This window comes from Hypanus sabinus, chromosome 16 (genome assembly GCF_030144855.1).
Source record: "Hypanus sabinus isolate sHypSab1 chromosome 16, sHypSab1.hap1, whole genome shotgun sequence".
Lineage (NCBI taxonomy): Eukaryota > Metazoa > Chordata > Chondrichthyes > Myliobatiformes > Dasyatidae > Hypanus > Hypanus sabinus.
Genome location: NC_082721.1, coordinates 81,020,740 through 81,034,049, shown reverse-complemented (window position 1 = coordinate 81,034,049; position 13,310 = coordinate 81,020,740). Strand labels below are relative to the sequence as shown.

At 48.1% G+C, this 13,310-nt stretch overlaps 1 protein-coding gene across 2 annotated transcripts in view; it reads left to right on the top strand.

Annotated features, from left to right (window-relative positions):
* Nucleotides 1–13,310, top strand: part of LOC132406485 (choline transporter-like protein 2) — a 128,212-nt gene that overhangs the window by 57,250 nt on the left and 57,652 nt on the right. For both annotated transcript variants that reach the window (XM_059992224.1, XM_059992223.1), the window contains exon 3: nt 1,365–1,438. In XM_059992224.1, the coding sequence (XP_059848207.1) occupies nt 1,365–1,438 (74 nt within the window). The remainder of the gene's footprint in view (nt 1–1,364; nt 1,439–13,310) is intronic.

Below are 13,310 nucleotides of genomic sequence, written 5' to 3'. Positions count from 1 at the left end.
TGTGTTCCCTTGTCAAGTCAAGTTTATTGTCATCTAGTTCTATACATGTAATGTATACATGTATACATGTTCTATACATGTATACATGTACATGTATACATATAATGTATATAGAAACGAGACAGCGTTGCTCTGAACCAGGATGTAACACACGATATCTTATGAAGGCAAGGATAAAATCTACAGTTGAATCACACATAAATAACAACTGAAATTGCATTAATATTAAATATTGTAAGGTACAGAACAAATTGACTTTACAATCTGACACTTCAAATATGATGCGGCAAGGAGTTCAAAAGCCTAGTGGCCTGGGTGAAGAAACTGTTCCTTATCCTGATAGTTCTTGTTTTTATGCATCGTTGGGTCCTTGCTGATGGTAGAAAGTTAAAGAGGATGCTGGATGGATGAGTGGGATCCTTAATAACGCCAAGGGCCCTGTGTATGCAACGCTGCTGATAAATGTCCCTGATGGATGGTAGGGAGACCTCTGTGATCCTTTCAGCTGTTCTCACAGTCTTTTCTGGGGAATTCTGGTCCAATACTTGACTCTAGAGGAAAATGCTAGTAAATTTAGAAATATAACATACAAGAAGTGATTAAAAATAGAAATGAAACGTTCAGCTTTAGCACAGAATGGAACTTCAAGAGGAACTCTTAAAGTTTCAGTCGGGGCACATCCTGAGAACTGCGTACAGTTTTGGTCCTTTATTTAAGGAAGCTGTGCATTTGATTTGAAGAGAATGAAATGCAGCTTCAAAGTTTGATTCCTGGGATGAAGAGATAGCTTTACACAGCAGCACTGAACAGAATAAGCCAATGGTTTTATTGAAATGTATAAAATTCTGTCAGGACTTTGCAGAGTCAATATTGTTGGGATCTTTTCCTGTTCAGAGGAGTCTAGAAGTTGGGAATGTTATCTCATAATAAAGGGTCAACTACTTGATTGAAATGAGAGTTGTAAATATTTGGAATCTTTCTCTAGAGATCTGTGCGTACCAAGTCGTTAAGGATATGTGAAGCTAAAATTACTCGAACTAGGGGGAGAACTGAGGGTTATGGCCAGTGAAGTATTGAGACAAAGGTCATAACCTTGAATGGTGGAATGGGCTCAAAGAGTAGAATGCCTTACTTAAGCTCAAATTTCTTGCATGTTTGCATTTGACTGGACAACTACTCAGTCTAAAAAGTAAACCAAAGAGATTGGTCCAGCTCTGACTCCAATACAATCTAAGATCAGCAAAATGAAGCCACTTCCCGTTAGTGGAGAGATGGAGACTGGCGCAGGATGTGAGGCAAATTATGCATGGAATGAGAACATGACCAGATTATTTACACAGGTTTTGTTGATCTCCGATCTACAGGAGCTGCACCGATGTTATCTGTTGCTTGATATTCATTGCGGCTATCATCGGGTACGTCATTGTGGGCATCGTAGGTAAGTGAAAGTGAGACTGAGTGGAATGTTTTGAGTCCTAAGTGGTGCCATTGAACTGACTCCTTAACGTGCATGCTTACTGTTATGCATTGGTTTTTCTTTTGCTTTACTAGGCAAGGTAAAACATTCAGAGGATGGACTCACAGTGGTGTGCAACAAAGTACTGAACAAATCTAAGGATCCTTCTCCATCCCCCTTTCCTTACCCCCACTTCCCTATTCCAAATCCTTTAGCGTTGACAATCCTAAGTCATGTAGCTGGTTTAATGGGCTAGTTATAGGTGTCAACACAAACACATGGATGTCACTTCAAATTTAATTAATATTCGCTTTCTGCTGGGGAACTTGCTGATCCCTTTGAAATCAGCAAAAAAGAAAGCATTAAAAAAAACTATGGAGAGGACACAAATGTCCTGATGAAGGGTCTCAGCCCGAAACGTTGACTCATTATTCCTCTCCATAGATGCTGCCTGACCTGCTGAGTTCCTCTAGCATTTTTTTTTTTCAAATTTCAAAGTAAATTTATTATCAAAGTACATGTATGTCACTATATATAAGCCTAAGATTCATTTTCTTACGGGCATACTCAATGTATCCATTATAGAATCAATGAAAGACTGTACCAACTTCGGCATTCAACCAGTGTGCAAAAGACAACAAACTGCAAATACAAAATAAATAAATAAACAAACAAACAGACAGACAGATATTTAATTTATATATATATATATTCCCGTAGGTTGTGGGAACATTTCAATGGTGGAGCGTGAAGTTATTCCCTTTGGTTCAAGAGCCTGATCGTTGAGGGTTATTAGCTGTTTCTGAACCTGGTGGTGTGTGTCCTGGGGCTTCTGTACCTTCCCGATAGCAGAAGTGAACGTAACCTGGCGGCGGAGGTTCTTGATGATGGATACTACTTCCCTGTGATAGCTGTCAGTGGTGGAGAGGGCTTTACCTGTGATGGACTGGGCCATATCTACTACCCTTTGTAGGATTTCCTGTTTGTCCAGCAACTCCCGTGTCTGGTGACTTAATAATTGGAACAGTTCAAGCATTTGACCTGAGCCAGCTTGTATAGCAAGAAATCAGTCAGTAGTAAACGTAAGAAAATAATGTACTGTGGCGACCCATTTCCTGGCACATCCGAACCGGCTCACAATTAGATAGCCTACGGGGGTTTGCGAGCACAGAGCTTTGGAGCCTCTGCGCCACGGGGGACAGGTTGAGGGAGGCTTAAAAGTGAGGCTGAGGATTTCGAATAAAGTTTTTTCCTTCGACTGCTGTTACCGACTCCGTGTCGTAATTTTAGCGCTGCGTGTAGCACACCGCTACAATTGGTGACCCCGACGGTCCAAACGATTTTTGACCAGAAATGACCGACGCCACCTCTGTTCATGTGGTTTCGTTGAAACTGCCGGGTTTCTGGACACAGCGCCCGAACCTATGGTTCCAGCAAGCCGAAGCCCAATTCCACGTTCGCCGGATCACCTCAGAAGACACCCGCTACTACTACGTGGTGAGCTCCCTCGACCAGGACACAGCGGCCCAGGTCGCGGAGTTCGTACAGTCGCCCCCGGCAGACGGCAAGTACACGGAATTCAAAGCCCTGCTCCTCAGGACTTTCGGACTCTCACGGCGCGAGCGGGCTGCCCGTTTACTGCACCTGGATGGCTTGGGCGACAGACCTCCATCGGCTTTAGTGAATGAGATGTTGTCTCTCGCCGACGGATACACTCCCTGCCACATGTTTGAGCAGGCATTCCTGGAGCAGCTGCCCGAGGACATACGCCTGCTGCTGTCCGACGCGGATTTCAGTGACCCCTCCGGAAGGTGGCAGCCCGGGCGGACTTGCTGTGGAACGCCAAAAAGGTGAGCGGGCGTCCATCGCACAGATCTCCCAGCCACGCTCCCAGCAGCAAACCAGTCCAGGCCCGGCCGCAAGGCCCGCCAACCCCCGGCCCAATGAACACTGGTGCTTCTACCACCAGCAGTGGGGCGCAGAAGCCTGCCGTTGTCGCCCGCCCTGCAAGTTCCCGGGAAACGCCAGGGCCAGCCGCCGCTGATGGCTACGGCGGCTGGCCATCGGGATAGCCTCCTGTATGTGTGGGATAGAAGGTTGGGACGCCGGTTTTTGGTCGATACTGGGGCTGAGATCAGCGTTTTACCTCCGACGAGTTACGACACCCGCAGCAGGGCACCGGGTCCCCCCCTGAGGGCCGTGAATGGCAGCACAGTAAGGACCTATGGCACCCGTCAGGTTCAGCTACAGTTTGGCTCCAGCCAGTTCACGTGGGACTTTACACTGGCCGCCGTAGCCCAACCGCTTCTGGGTGGGGATTTTTTGCGAGCTCACAGCCTACTGGTCAACCTGCCCAGGAAGAGACTGGTACACGCCGAGACCTTTCAGACATTCTCCCTGGGTACAGCCCAGTTGCCAGCCCCTCACCTCGGCTCCATCACGCTGTCCGACAACGACTTCCCCAGGGTCCTGGCGGATTTCCCATCGGTTCTGGCACCGCAGTTCACAGCGGCCTTGCCCAGGCACGGCGTACAGCACCACATCCCGACCCAGGGACCACCCCTCCACGCCCGCGCTCGGCGGCTTCCCCCGTACAAGCTCCGACTGGCGAAGGAGGAGGTCCAGAGGATGGAGGAATTGGGGATCATCCGGCGGTCCGACAGCCCATGGGCCTCCCCCCTGCACATGGTGCCCAAAGCGACGGGAGGCTGGAGACCGTGCGGCGACTACCGCAGGCTGAACGAGGCTACCACACCGGACCGCTACCCTGTGCCGCACATTCAGGACTTTGCAGCAAACCTGCACGGCGCACGGATCTTCTCCAAGGTAGACTTCGTCCGAGGGTACCATCAAATCCCGATGCATCCTGACGACGTCCCCAGAACAGCTCTCATCACCCCGTTTGGCCTTTTCGAGTTTCTCTGCATGCCATTTGGCCTGAAGAATGCCGCACAGACGTTCCAGCGGTTAATGGACGCGGTGGGATGGGACCTGGACTTCGCGTTCATCTATTTGGATGACATCCTCATAGCCAGCAGCAGTCGTCAGGAGCATCTGTCCCACCTCCGTCAACTCTGCGCCTGACTGAGTGAGTACGGTCTTACAATCAACCCCGCCAAATGCCAGTTCGGACTCGATACCATTGACTTCCTGGGCCACAGGATTACTAAAGACGGGGCAACCCCTCTGCCCGCTAAGGTAGATGCGGTCCGCCACTTTCCCCGACCCACCACGATCAAAGGCCTTCAGGAATTCATAGGTATGGTCAATTTCTATCGCCGCTTCCTCCCTTCAGCTGCCCGGATCATGCGCCCCCTGTTTGCACTGATGTCAGGTCCGAGCAAGGACATTACCTGGGACGAGGAGTCCGCCGCCGCTTTCGTTCAAACGAAGGAAGCTTTGGCGAACGCCACAATGCTAGTACATCTCAGAATGGACGCCCCTACCGCCCTCACAGTGGACGCATCTAACACGGTGTCGGTGGGGTGCTGGGGCAACTCATCGCAGGTCGCTGGCAACCCCTGGCGTTTTTCAGCAAACACCTGCGGCCACCCAAGCTCAAGTACAGTGCTTTCGACCGGGAACTGTTGGCGCTCTACCTGGCAATCCGGCATTTCAGGTACTTCCTAGAAGGTCGGCCCTTCACCGCGTTCATGGACCACAAACCGCTTACCTTTGCGTTTACGAAAGCGGTCCCGCCAGCAACGCCACCTGTCCTACATCTCTGAGTACACGACGGATGTCCAGCACGTCTCGGGTAAGGACAATGTCGTGGCGGATGCGCTCTCTCGCCCTACCGTTCATGCCCTTTCCCAAGGGGTAGACTTTGAGGCACTGGCAGAGGCGCAGCAGGCGGATGAGGAGATTCCGAGTTACAGAACCGCAGTCTCCGGTTTACAGCTCCAGGACCTCCCCGTAGGCCCAGGTGAGAGGACCCTACTCTGTGACGTCGCCACCGGCCAGCCACGTCCCGTCGTCCCGACAGCCTGGCGGCGCCGTGTTTTCAACTCCATTCATAACTTGGCACATCCCTCCATCCGGACAACTGTCCGGATGGTTTCCAGCAGGTTCGTTTGGCACGGACTCCGCAAACAGGTCAGTGAATGGGCCAAAACGTGCATGCACTGCCAGACGGCCAAGGTGCAGCGGCACACCAAAGCCCCACCGCAGCAGTTCCAGCCCGCCCATCGGCGTTTCAACCACATTCATGTGGATATCGTGGGCCCCCTGCCAGTGTCGTGCGGAGCGCGGCACCTCCTGACTATCGTGGACCGGTTCACGAGATGGCCAGAGGCGGTCCCACTCACCATCTCCGAATCCACCTCCGAATCTTGCGCCCGAGCCCTGATCGCCACCTGGATATCTCGCTTTGGTGTACCGGCCCACATTACCTCCGACAGAGTTCACCTCCAGCCTGTGGTCAGCTATGGCCAGCCTTTTGGGGACTCAGTTGCACCACACAACTGCCTACCACCCACAGTCGAACGGGCTGGTGGAGCGTTTCCACCGTCACCTGAAGTCGGCCCTCATGGCCCGCCTGCGAGGAGCCAACTGGGCGGACGAGCTTCCCTGAGTCCTACTTGGCATCCGCACAGTGCCCAAGGACGACCTGCACGCCTCGTCGGCCAAGCTGGTATACGGCGCGCCCCTGGTTGTCCCCGGGGAGTTCCTACCAGCCTCACGGGGGCAAGAGGAAGATCCCGCAGCAGTCCTGGGCAGACTACGCAAGAAGCTCGGTAACCTGGCCCCCATACCCATTTCACAGCACGGGCGGCACCCGACCTGCGTACCCAAAGACCTACAGAACTGTAAGTTTGTGTTTGTACGAAGGGGCGGGCATCGGCCACCGCTGCAGCGGCCATACGAGGGGCCGTTTATGGTGCTCCGGAACAACGGGGCCACATTCGTGCTGGACGTTGGGAGGAAAGAGGAGGTTTTCACGGTGGACCGCCTCAAACCGGCCCATGTGGACCTGGTGCAACCGGCCGAGTTTCCGGCACCTCGGCGCAGAGGCCAACCTCCCAAGCAGGTTCTGGCCCAGACTGTGGACATTGGGGGGTGTATCGCCGGTTCTGGGGGTGGGGGGGGGGGGGGGGTTATGTGGCGACCCATTTCCTGGCACATCCGAACCGGCTCACAATTAGATAGCCTACGGGGTTTGCGAGCACAGAGCTTTGGAGCCTCTGCGCCACGGGGGGCAGGTTGAGGGAGGCTTAAAAGTGAGGCTGAGGATTTCGAATAAAGTTTTTTCCTTCGACTGCAGTTACCGACTCCGTGTCGTAATTTTAGCGCTGCATGTAGCACACCGCTACAGTACATTGTTAAGCTTCCTACTGGTGTCCCTGATAATTAGACTGACTACTCATCTGTTCTCTAGGCTTGGACAAGCAGTTGTGCAGGTTCCATGTTTCTTCACATTCCTGTGCTGTGGACACCACTAGCCATTAGTGCCCATCCCTAGCATCCCTTACTCAGTATTTTTTATTTCAAAAAATCTTGTGAAATAGATTATGTTCTTATCATATCAGGCCAATGGAAGGAGAGGAAAGTGAGGAAGAAGGAAGTGGAATCTAATCATTACAGTAATTTGCAATAGGGAATAACATCAAGAGTACACATTAAATGGCTGTTTAATTTCCTTTAGAGGTGTGGTTGTGGATGTTAATAGGGATGTAGTCAGAGCAGAATCACAAACAAGAGAAAATCTGCAGATACTGGAAATCCGAGCAACACACACAAGATGCTGGAGGAACTCTACAGGCCAGGCGGCTTCAATGGGGAGAAAAGTACAGTTGATGTTTCGGGTTGGAACCCTTTAGGAGGACTGTAGAAAAAAAGCTGAGGAGTAGATTTGAAAGGTTGGGGGAGGGGAGACAGGAGAGAAAAACACGAAGCGATAGGTGAAACTTGGAGGAGGAGGGATGAAGTAAAGAGCTAGGAAGTTGATCGGGACAAAGCCACGCTTAGGTTGGAGGAACAACAGCTTATATTCCGTTTGGGCAGCCTCCAACCTGATGGCATGAACATCGATTTCTCAAATTTCCAATAATGCCCCCCCCCTCACCATTTCCCATCCCCTTATCCCTCTCTCATGTTATCTCCATGCCTGCTCATCACCTCCCTCTGGCGCTCCTCCCGCTACTTTTTTTCTTTCTTCCATGGCTTTCTGTCTCTTTCACCAATCAACTTCCTAGCTCTTTGCTTCATTCCTCCCCCTCCGTTTCATCTATTGCCTGGTGTTTCTCTCTCCCCTCCCCCCACCTTTCAAATCTACTCCTCAGCTTTTTTTTCCCCAGTCCTGCCAAAGGATTTCAGCCCAAAACGTTGACTGTACTTTTTTCCATAGATGCTGCCTGGCCTGCCAAGTTCCTCCAGCATTTTGTGTGCTTTAGTCAGAGCAGAAGTTGGCCCTGCAGTCTACCACACCCATGCTAACCATTTTATCACTTACTAATCCCATTTTCTTGCATTATGCTATAGGTGCCTTGTGTCCTAGTTATTTAAGTGTCTGTCTAGATCAGTGGTGGTTCCCAACCTTTTTTTGGCCATGCCCCACCTAATCACCTCTATAATCCTGATGCCCCCTGTGGTGATATATAATTCTTATTATTCAAAAAGTGAACTCCTATTCACCTGGAGGAAGCCTAAAAGACCATTAACTTGGTTTAAACAAGCTTCCAAAGAACATGGCATTCATGAAAGAGAAAAATAAAAGAACCAAAGGACTGTTAACGTTCTGAGGAAGAAATTACTAAGAAATTGTAAAAAAAAGAACATTAAGTGATATTAAAATGATAATAATAATAAATAAATAAAACAATGCCGATTCTTTTCTACAGCATACAAAGCAGATACACCATTTAAAAGAGATGATGCAATGTACACACCTTCACACCACCAAGAACCGAAAGCTACTGCAAAAAGCAGCATTGGCGCGACCTCGTACGAGCTTCTTACGCGTTTGGACTTGTTCATTCGTTCCTTACTGCATCAGTCAATTCATTAATTTAATTATGAAAGCCATTTGATGGTTGTAATGATAGTGATACACTATATATACAGTACATACGCAATTACACATGTACATACACACAAGTATTTTTATGTATGCATACTATATATATACATATATATTAACTCGCACACACACTCATACTCACACAGACTTACTAGAAAAAATTCACTGTTAACTCATTCTCGAATTGCCTCCCTTAAAAATCAAATTACCCCCCTGTGGGGCGTACACCCCACGTTGGGAACCACTGGTCTAGATGCTTAAAGGGTTATAGGGTATCTGCCTCCACCACCTCCTTTGACAGAGTGTTCTAGATGGCCATTAACCGGTCTGTGATTAGCTTTTCCCGCTGTTTTACTCTAAACCTCCTTCCTCACACCTTATTTTAGATAATCTTACAGCAGGGAACAGATTCTTACTATTAACCTTATTTGTGTCTGTCTTAATTTTATATACTTCTACCGAGTTGTCCTTCAGAAAAAACGCTCACTGACTCCATTCTCTTATAATGTAAGCCCCCTCCAATCTGGGGAATATTGTAGCGAATCACTTCTGTGGCCTCTCCAGTGTGATTGCGTCCTTCTTGCAATGTGAAAGCTCAGACTGCGCATGTTACGGGCAAGTGCAGTCTAGCCAGTACTTTGTTGTAACATGTCAGGTCCTAATTCTTACATGTTCCACCCCATGAACTCAAGCATACCTTATGCCTTCTTCATCACCCTATCCAACTGTGTTGTCACTTTCAGAGAACTGTAGCTTGAACTCCTTGTTCCTTTTGTCAAGTACCCTTCAGTTTACTGTGTATGTCCTACTCTTATCTGACTTCTAAAATGCAGCACCTCCCATTTTTCAATCTTAAACTCTCTGCCATTGCTCTGTCCAACTCTGCAGTCAGTCTAAATGCTGATGGAGTCTATCTAGAGTAGAACCATTTTTCATGTCATTCACAAATGTGCTGATTTGTAGTCACACTCTTACAGCCACATTCGAGTTGATATATATCTCAAAGATCCGAGCACCAATCCATGCAGTACTCTACAGGTTACAGACTTGCAATCAGAGAAGCATCCCTTCACTACAACCTGCCCCCTTTTGTCAAACTAGATTTGGATCCAGTTGAGTAGTTTGCTTAGGAGTACACGTGCTCTACCTTCTGGAGCAGCCTCTCTGAAGAACTTGTCAAAGGCCTTAATAATGTCCATGTAAACAGCATCTACTGTCCTGCTCTCATCAATCCGTTGAGTTACTTCTTCAAAAAACAACTCAATCAAATTAGTCAAACAGAATTTTCTATGCACAAAGCCATTGTGGCTGTTCCTAATCATTCCTAGTTTTTCCACATCTAATTAAATTCTGGCCTGTAGAATTTTTTTTTGGCGATATGCCACTCAGCCCTTTAAGACTTCTTTGTCATTCAGTAATGCTTTAGCTGATCCAATTGTCATCTCAATATTCACAAAATGCTGGTGGAACACAGCAGGCCAAGTAGCATCTATAGGGAGAAACAATGTCAACGTTTTGGGCCAAGACCCTTCGTCAGGACTAACTGAAAGGAAAGATAGTAAGAGATTTGAAAGTGGTGGGGGGGGGGGGAGATGCAAAATGATAGGAAAAGACTGGAGGGGGTGGGGTGAAGCTGAGAGCCAGAAAGGTGATTGGCAAAAGGGATACAGAGCTAGAGAAGGGAAAGGATCATGGGACAGGAGGCCTAGGGAGAAAGAAAGGGGGAGGGGAGCACCAGAGGGAAATGGAGAACAATCAGAGTGATGGGCAGAGAGGGAAAGAAAAAAAAGGGGAGGGGGAAAACAAAAAAAAAACTAAATATATCAGGGATGGGGTAAGAAGGGGAGGAGGGGCATTAACGGAAGTTAGAGAAGTCAATGTTCATGCCATCAGGTTGGAGGCTACCCAGCTGGTATATAAGGTATTGTTCTTCCAACCAGAATGTGGCTTCATCTTGACAGTAGAGGAGGCCATGGATAGACATATCAGAATGAGAATGGGATGTGGAATTAAAATGTGTGGCCACTGGGAGATCCTGCTTTCCCTGGACAGAGTGTAGGTGTTCAGCGAAACAGTCTCCCAGTCTGCGTTGGGTCTCACCAAAATATAAAAGGCCACACCGGGAGTACCGGACACAGTATACCACACCAGCCGACTCAGAGGTGTGGACCTGCCCTTACGCTTCCTCCCTCACCACCATCCAGGGCCCCAGACAGTCCTTCCACACTTTACCTGTGAGTCGGCTGGTGTGGTATACTGGGTCCGGTGCTCCTGGTGTGGCCTTTTATATATTGGTGAGACCCGACGCAGACTGAGAGACCGTTTCGCTGAACACCTATGCTCTGTCCGCCAGAGAAAGCAGTATCTCCCAGTGGCCACACATTTTAATTCCACGTCCCATTCCCATTCTGATATGTCTATCCATGGCCTCCTTTACTGTCAAGATGAAGCCACACTCAGGTTGGAGGAACAACCCCTTATATACCGGCTGGGTAGCCTACAACCTGATGGCATGAACATTGACTTCTCTAACTTACGGTAATGCCCCTCCTCCACTTCTTACTCCATCCCTGATATATTTAATGTTTTTTTTTTGTTTTTCCCCTCCCCTTTTTTTCCTTTCTTTCTCTGCCCATCACTCTGCCTGTTCTCCATCTCCCTCTGGTGCTCCCCTCCCCCTTTCCTTCTCCGTAGGCCTCCCGTCCCATGATCCTTTCCCTTCTCCAGCTCTGTATCACTTTTGCTAATCACCTTTTTGGCTCTCAGCTTCACCCCACCCCCTCCAGTCTTCTCCTATCATTTCGCATTTTCTGCTCCCCCTCCTACTTTCAAATCTCTTACTATCTTTCCTTTCAGTTAGTCCTGACGAAGGGTCTTGGCCCGAAACGTCGACATTGCTTCTCCCTATAGATGCTGCCTGGCCTGCTGTGTTCCACCAGCATTTTGTGTGTGTTGCTTGAATTTCCAGCATCTGCAGATTTCCTCATATCATCTCAATATTGCTTTGTTACTCCATCTTCATATCCCTTGGCAAAAGTTAAATTTATTATTATTCAGAAACTGCTTTAGTTCTGGGTGCAAGTACTTCCAGCGTCCACCTTGTCAACCCTCTTCAGAATCTTTTATGTTTCAAACTCTCTTTTTCTATACTAAATGATTATAAACCTAACTCCTTAATCTTTATTTACCAACCCATTTATCCCAGGAATCAACCTATTAAAATTTTTTCACATCCAAATACGTGTTTCCTGGCCTGCCAATTATTTTTTCCTGTTCTATATTTCACAACTTCTGCAAGAGCAGCAATTGCTGTCCAACCCAGTTGCATTTGGGAACGATGTGATGAGCTGCAAAGTGAACTGGGGCGCTCTAATGCCAAGGTGTGGTTAGTGATAATTGGGTTTGGAGTTCTAAAAGTGAAAGCTGATTTTAAAGACTGCTAAGGGAATTGTGGACAGGATGTCCAGATGAAAAAGGGGATCAAGCGCAAGATTAACCATGATCTTATTAACAATAAGGGAAGCGGACGGGGTCAGAGAGAAACTGCACTGATTAACCATGATCTTACTAATGTTAGAACAAATACAACTTCTTTTGTACAACTGCTGAAAGTTGGAAAGTACTGAATATTGTGGCTTGGGCTTCAACCTAATCTTTTACTGAACTGAAATAGCATTCTTACAATGTATGTACCGTAAATCCGGACTATAAGCCGCTACTTTTTTCCCACGCTTTGAACACTGCGGCAACACTGCTGCCTATACTACGGTGCGGCTAATGCATGTTTTTTTTTCATGCCGCCAAAAACATTTTGCCTCGTAACAGTAGACTGTTATGGATCCCGTAACTGGAGAACTTACCAGCAAAGATAGAGAGGTCCGTTGAAGTCTGATGTCACTATTTTCAAACGTTTTATTTATAAAGGGACACAAAAGTAGGGTTAATACATACATTCAGATAGTGCACATTGTCAACACTCAATCTAAAGCGCGGGTATAGTAATACTCATCATTAAGTGAGCTCTGCTGTTGTCTAGGGGTTAATAGATTGTCCGTTGGAAATATAAAAGTCACTCAAAGTCTGCAGGCCTCAGCCCTTTGAAAATCGCTGGGTTTCACGTGGGGCGACTGAGAGAGAAAGATTGGGGGAGAAGAGAAAGAACTTGCCGAGTCTTGATGAATCTTCCGTGAAATCAGGGGAACGTTGGTTTCCTCTCCCCGATGTTAGTTAAAAGCGGTTTTCTGTGATTCCAGCCACAAATTCCAATCCCGGAATCTAACGCACGTGGCTTCCTTCAGAATGGCTTCCCGCTGCTGCGGGAACACTCTCGTGTTTTCTTGGTGCGTCTGAGGGAGCTGTCCCCCTGAGACCCTCCTTTATACTTCCTCGCGGGGTCGCAGGAGTCAATCAGGTTGGGATGATGCAGTCTCTCTCTCAACCAGCCCACCTTGCCCGAGGTCTTTTCACGTGGTCTCCATGAGACAATAGTCGCTGTCGCCTTATTCTGTATCCTGGGTGGAACATGCAATTTGGCACGTTTCTCTCTCTCTCTCTCTCCCCGACTGGGTCTACTGACACCCCCCCCCCCCCCCCCGACGGGTGCTCTTGCGATTCTCCCAAAGGAGGGGGCTGGGATCATAGCAAGACCAATAAAATTGATGAGTAGTTCACGGAGGTCCAATGAAATTGTACGATAAATCAAGCGCACTTTCACAATTAAATTATTGTACATCAGTCATTTGTACTCACCCTCATCAACATGGAAAACACTCGAAGAAAAGCATATGATGCAGCTTTTAAGTTAAAGGCAATCAATAACTTTTCCTGGTAGGCTGC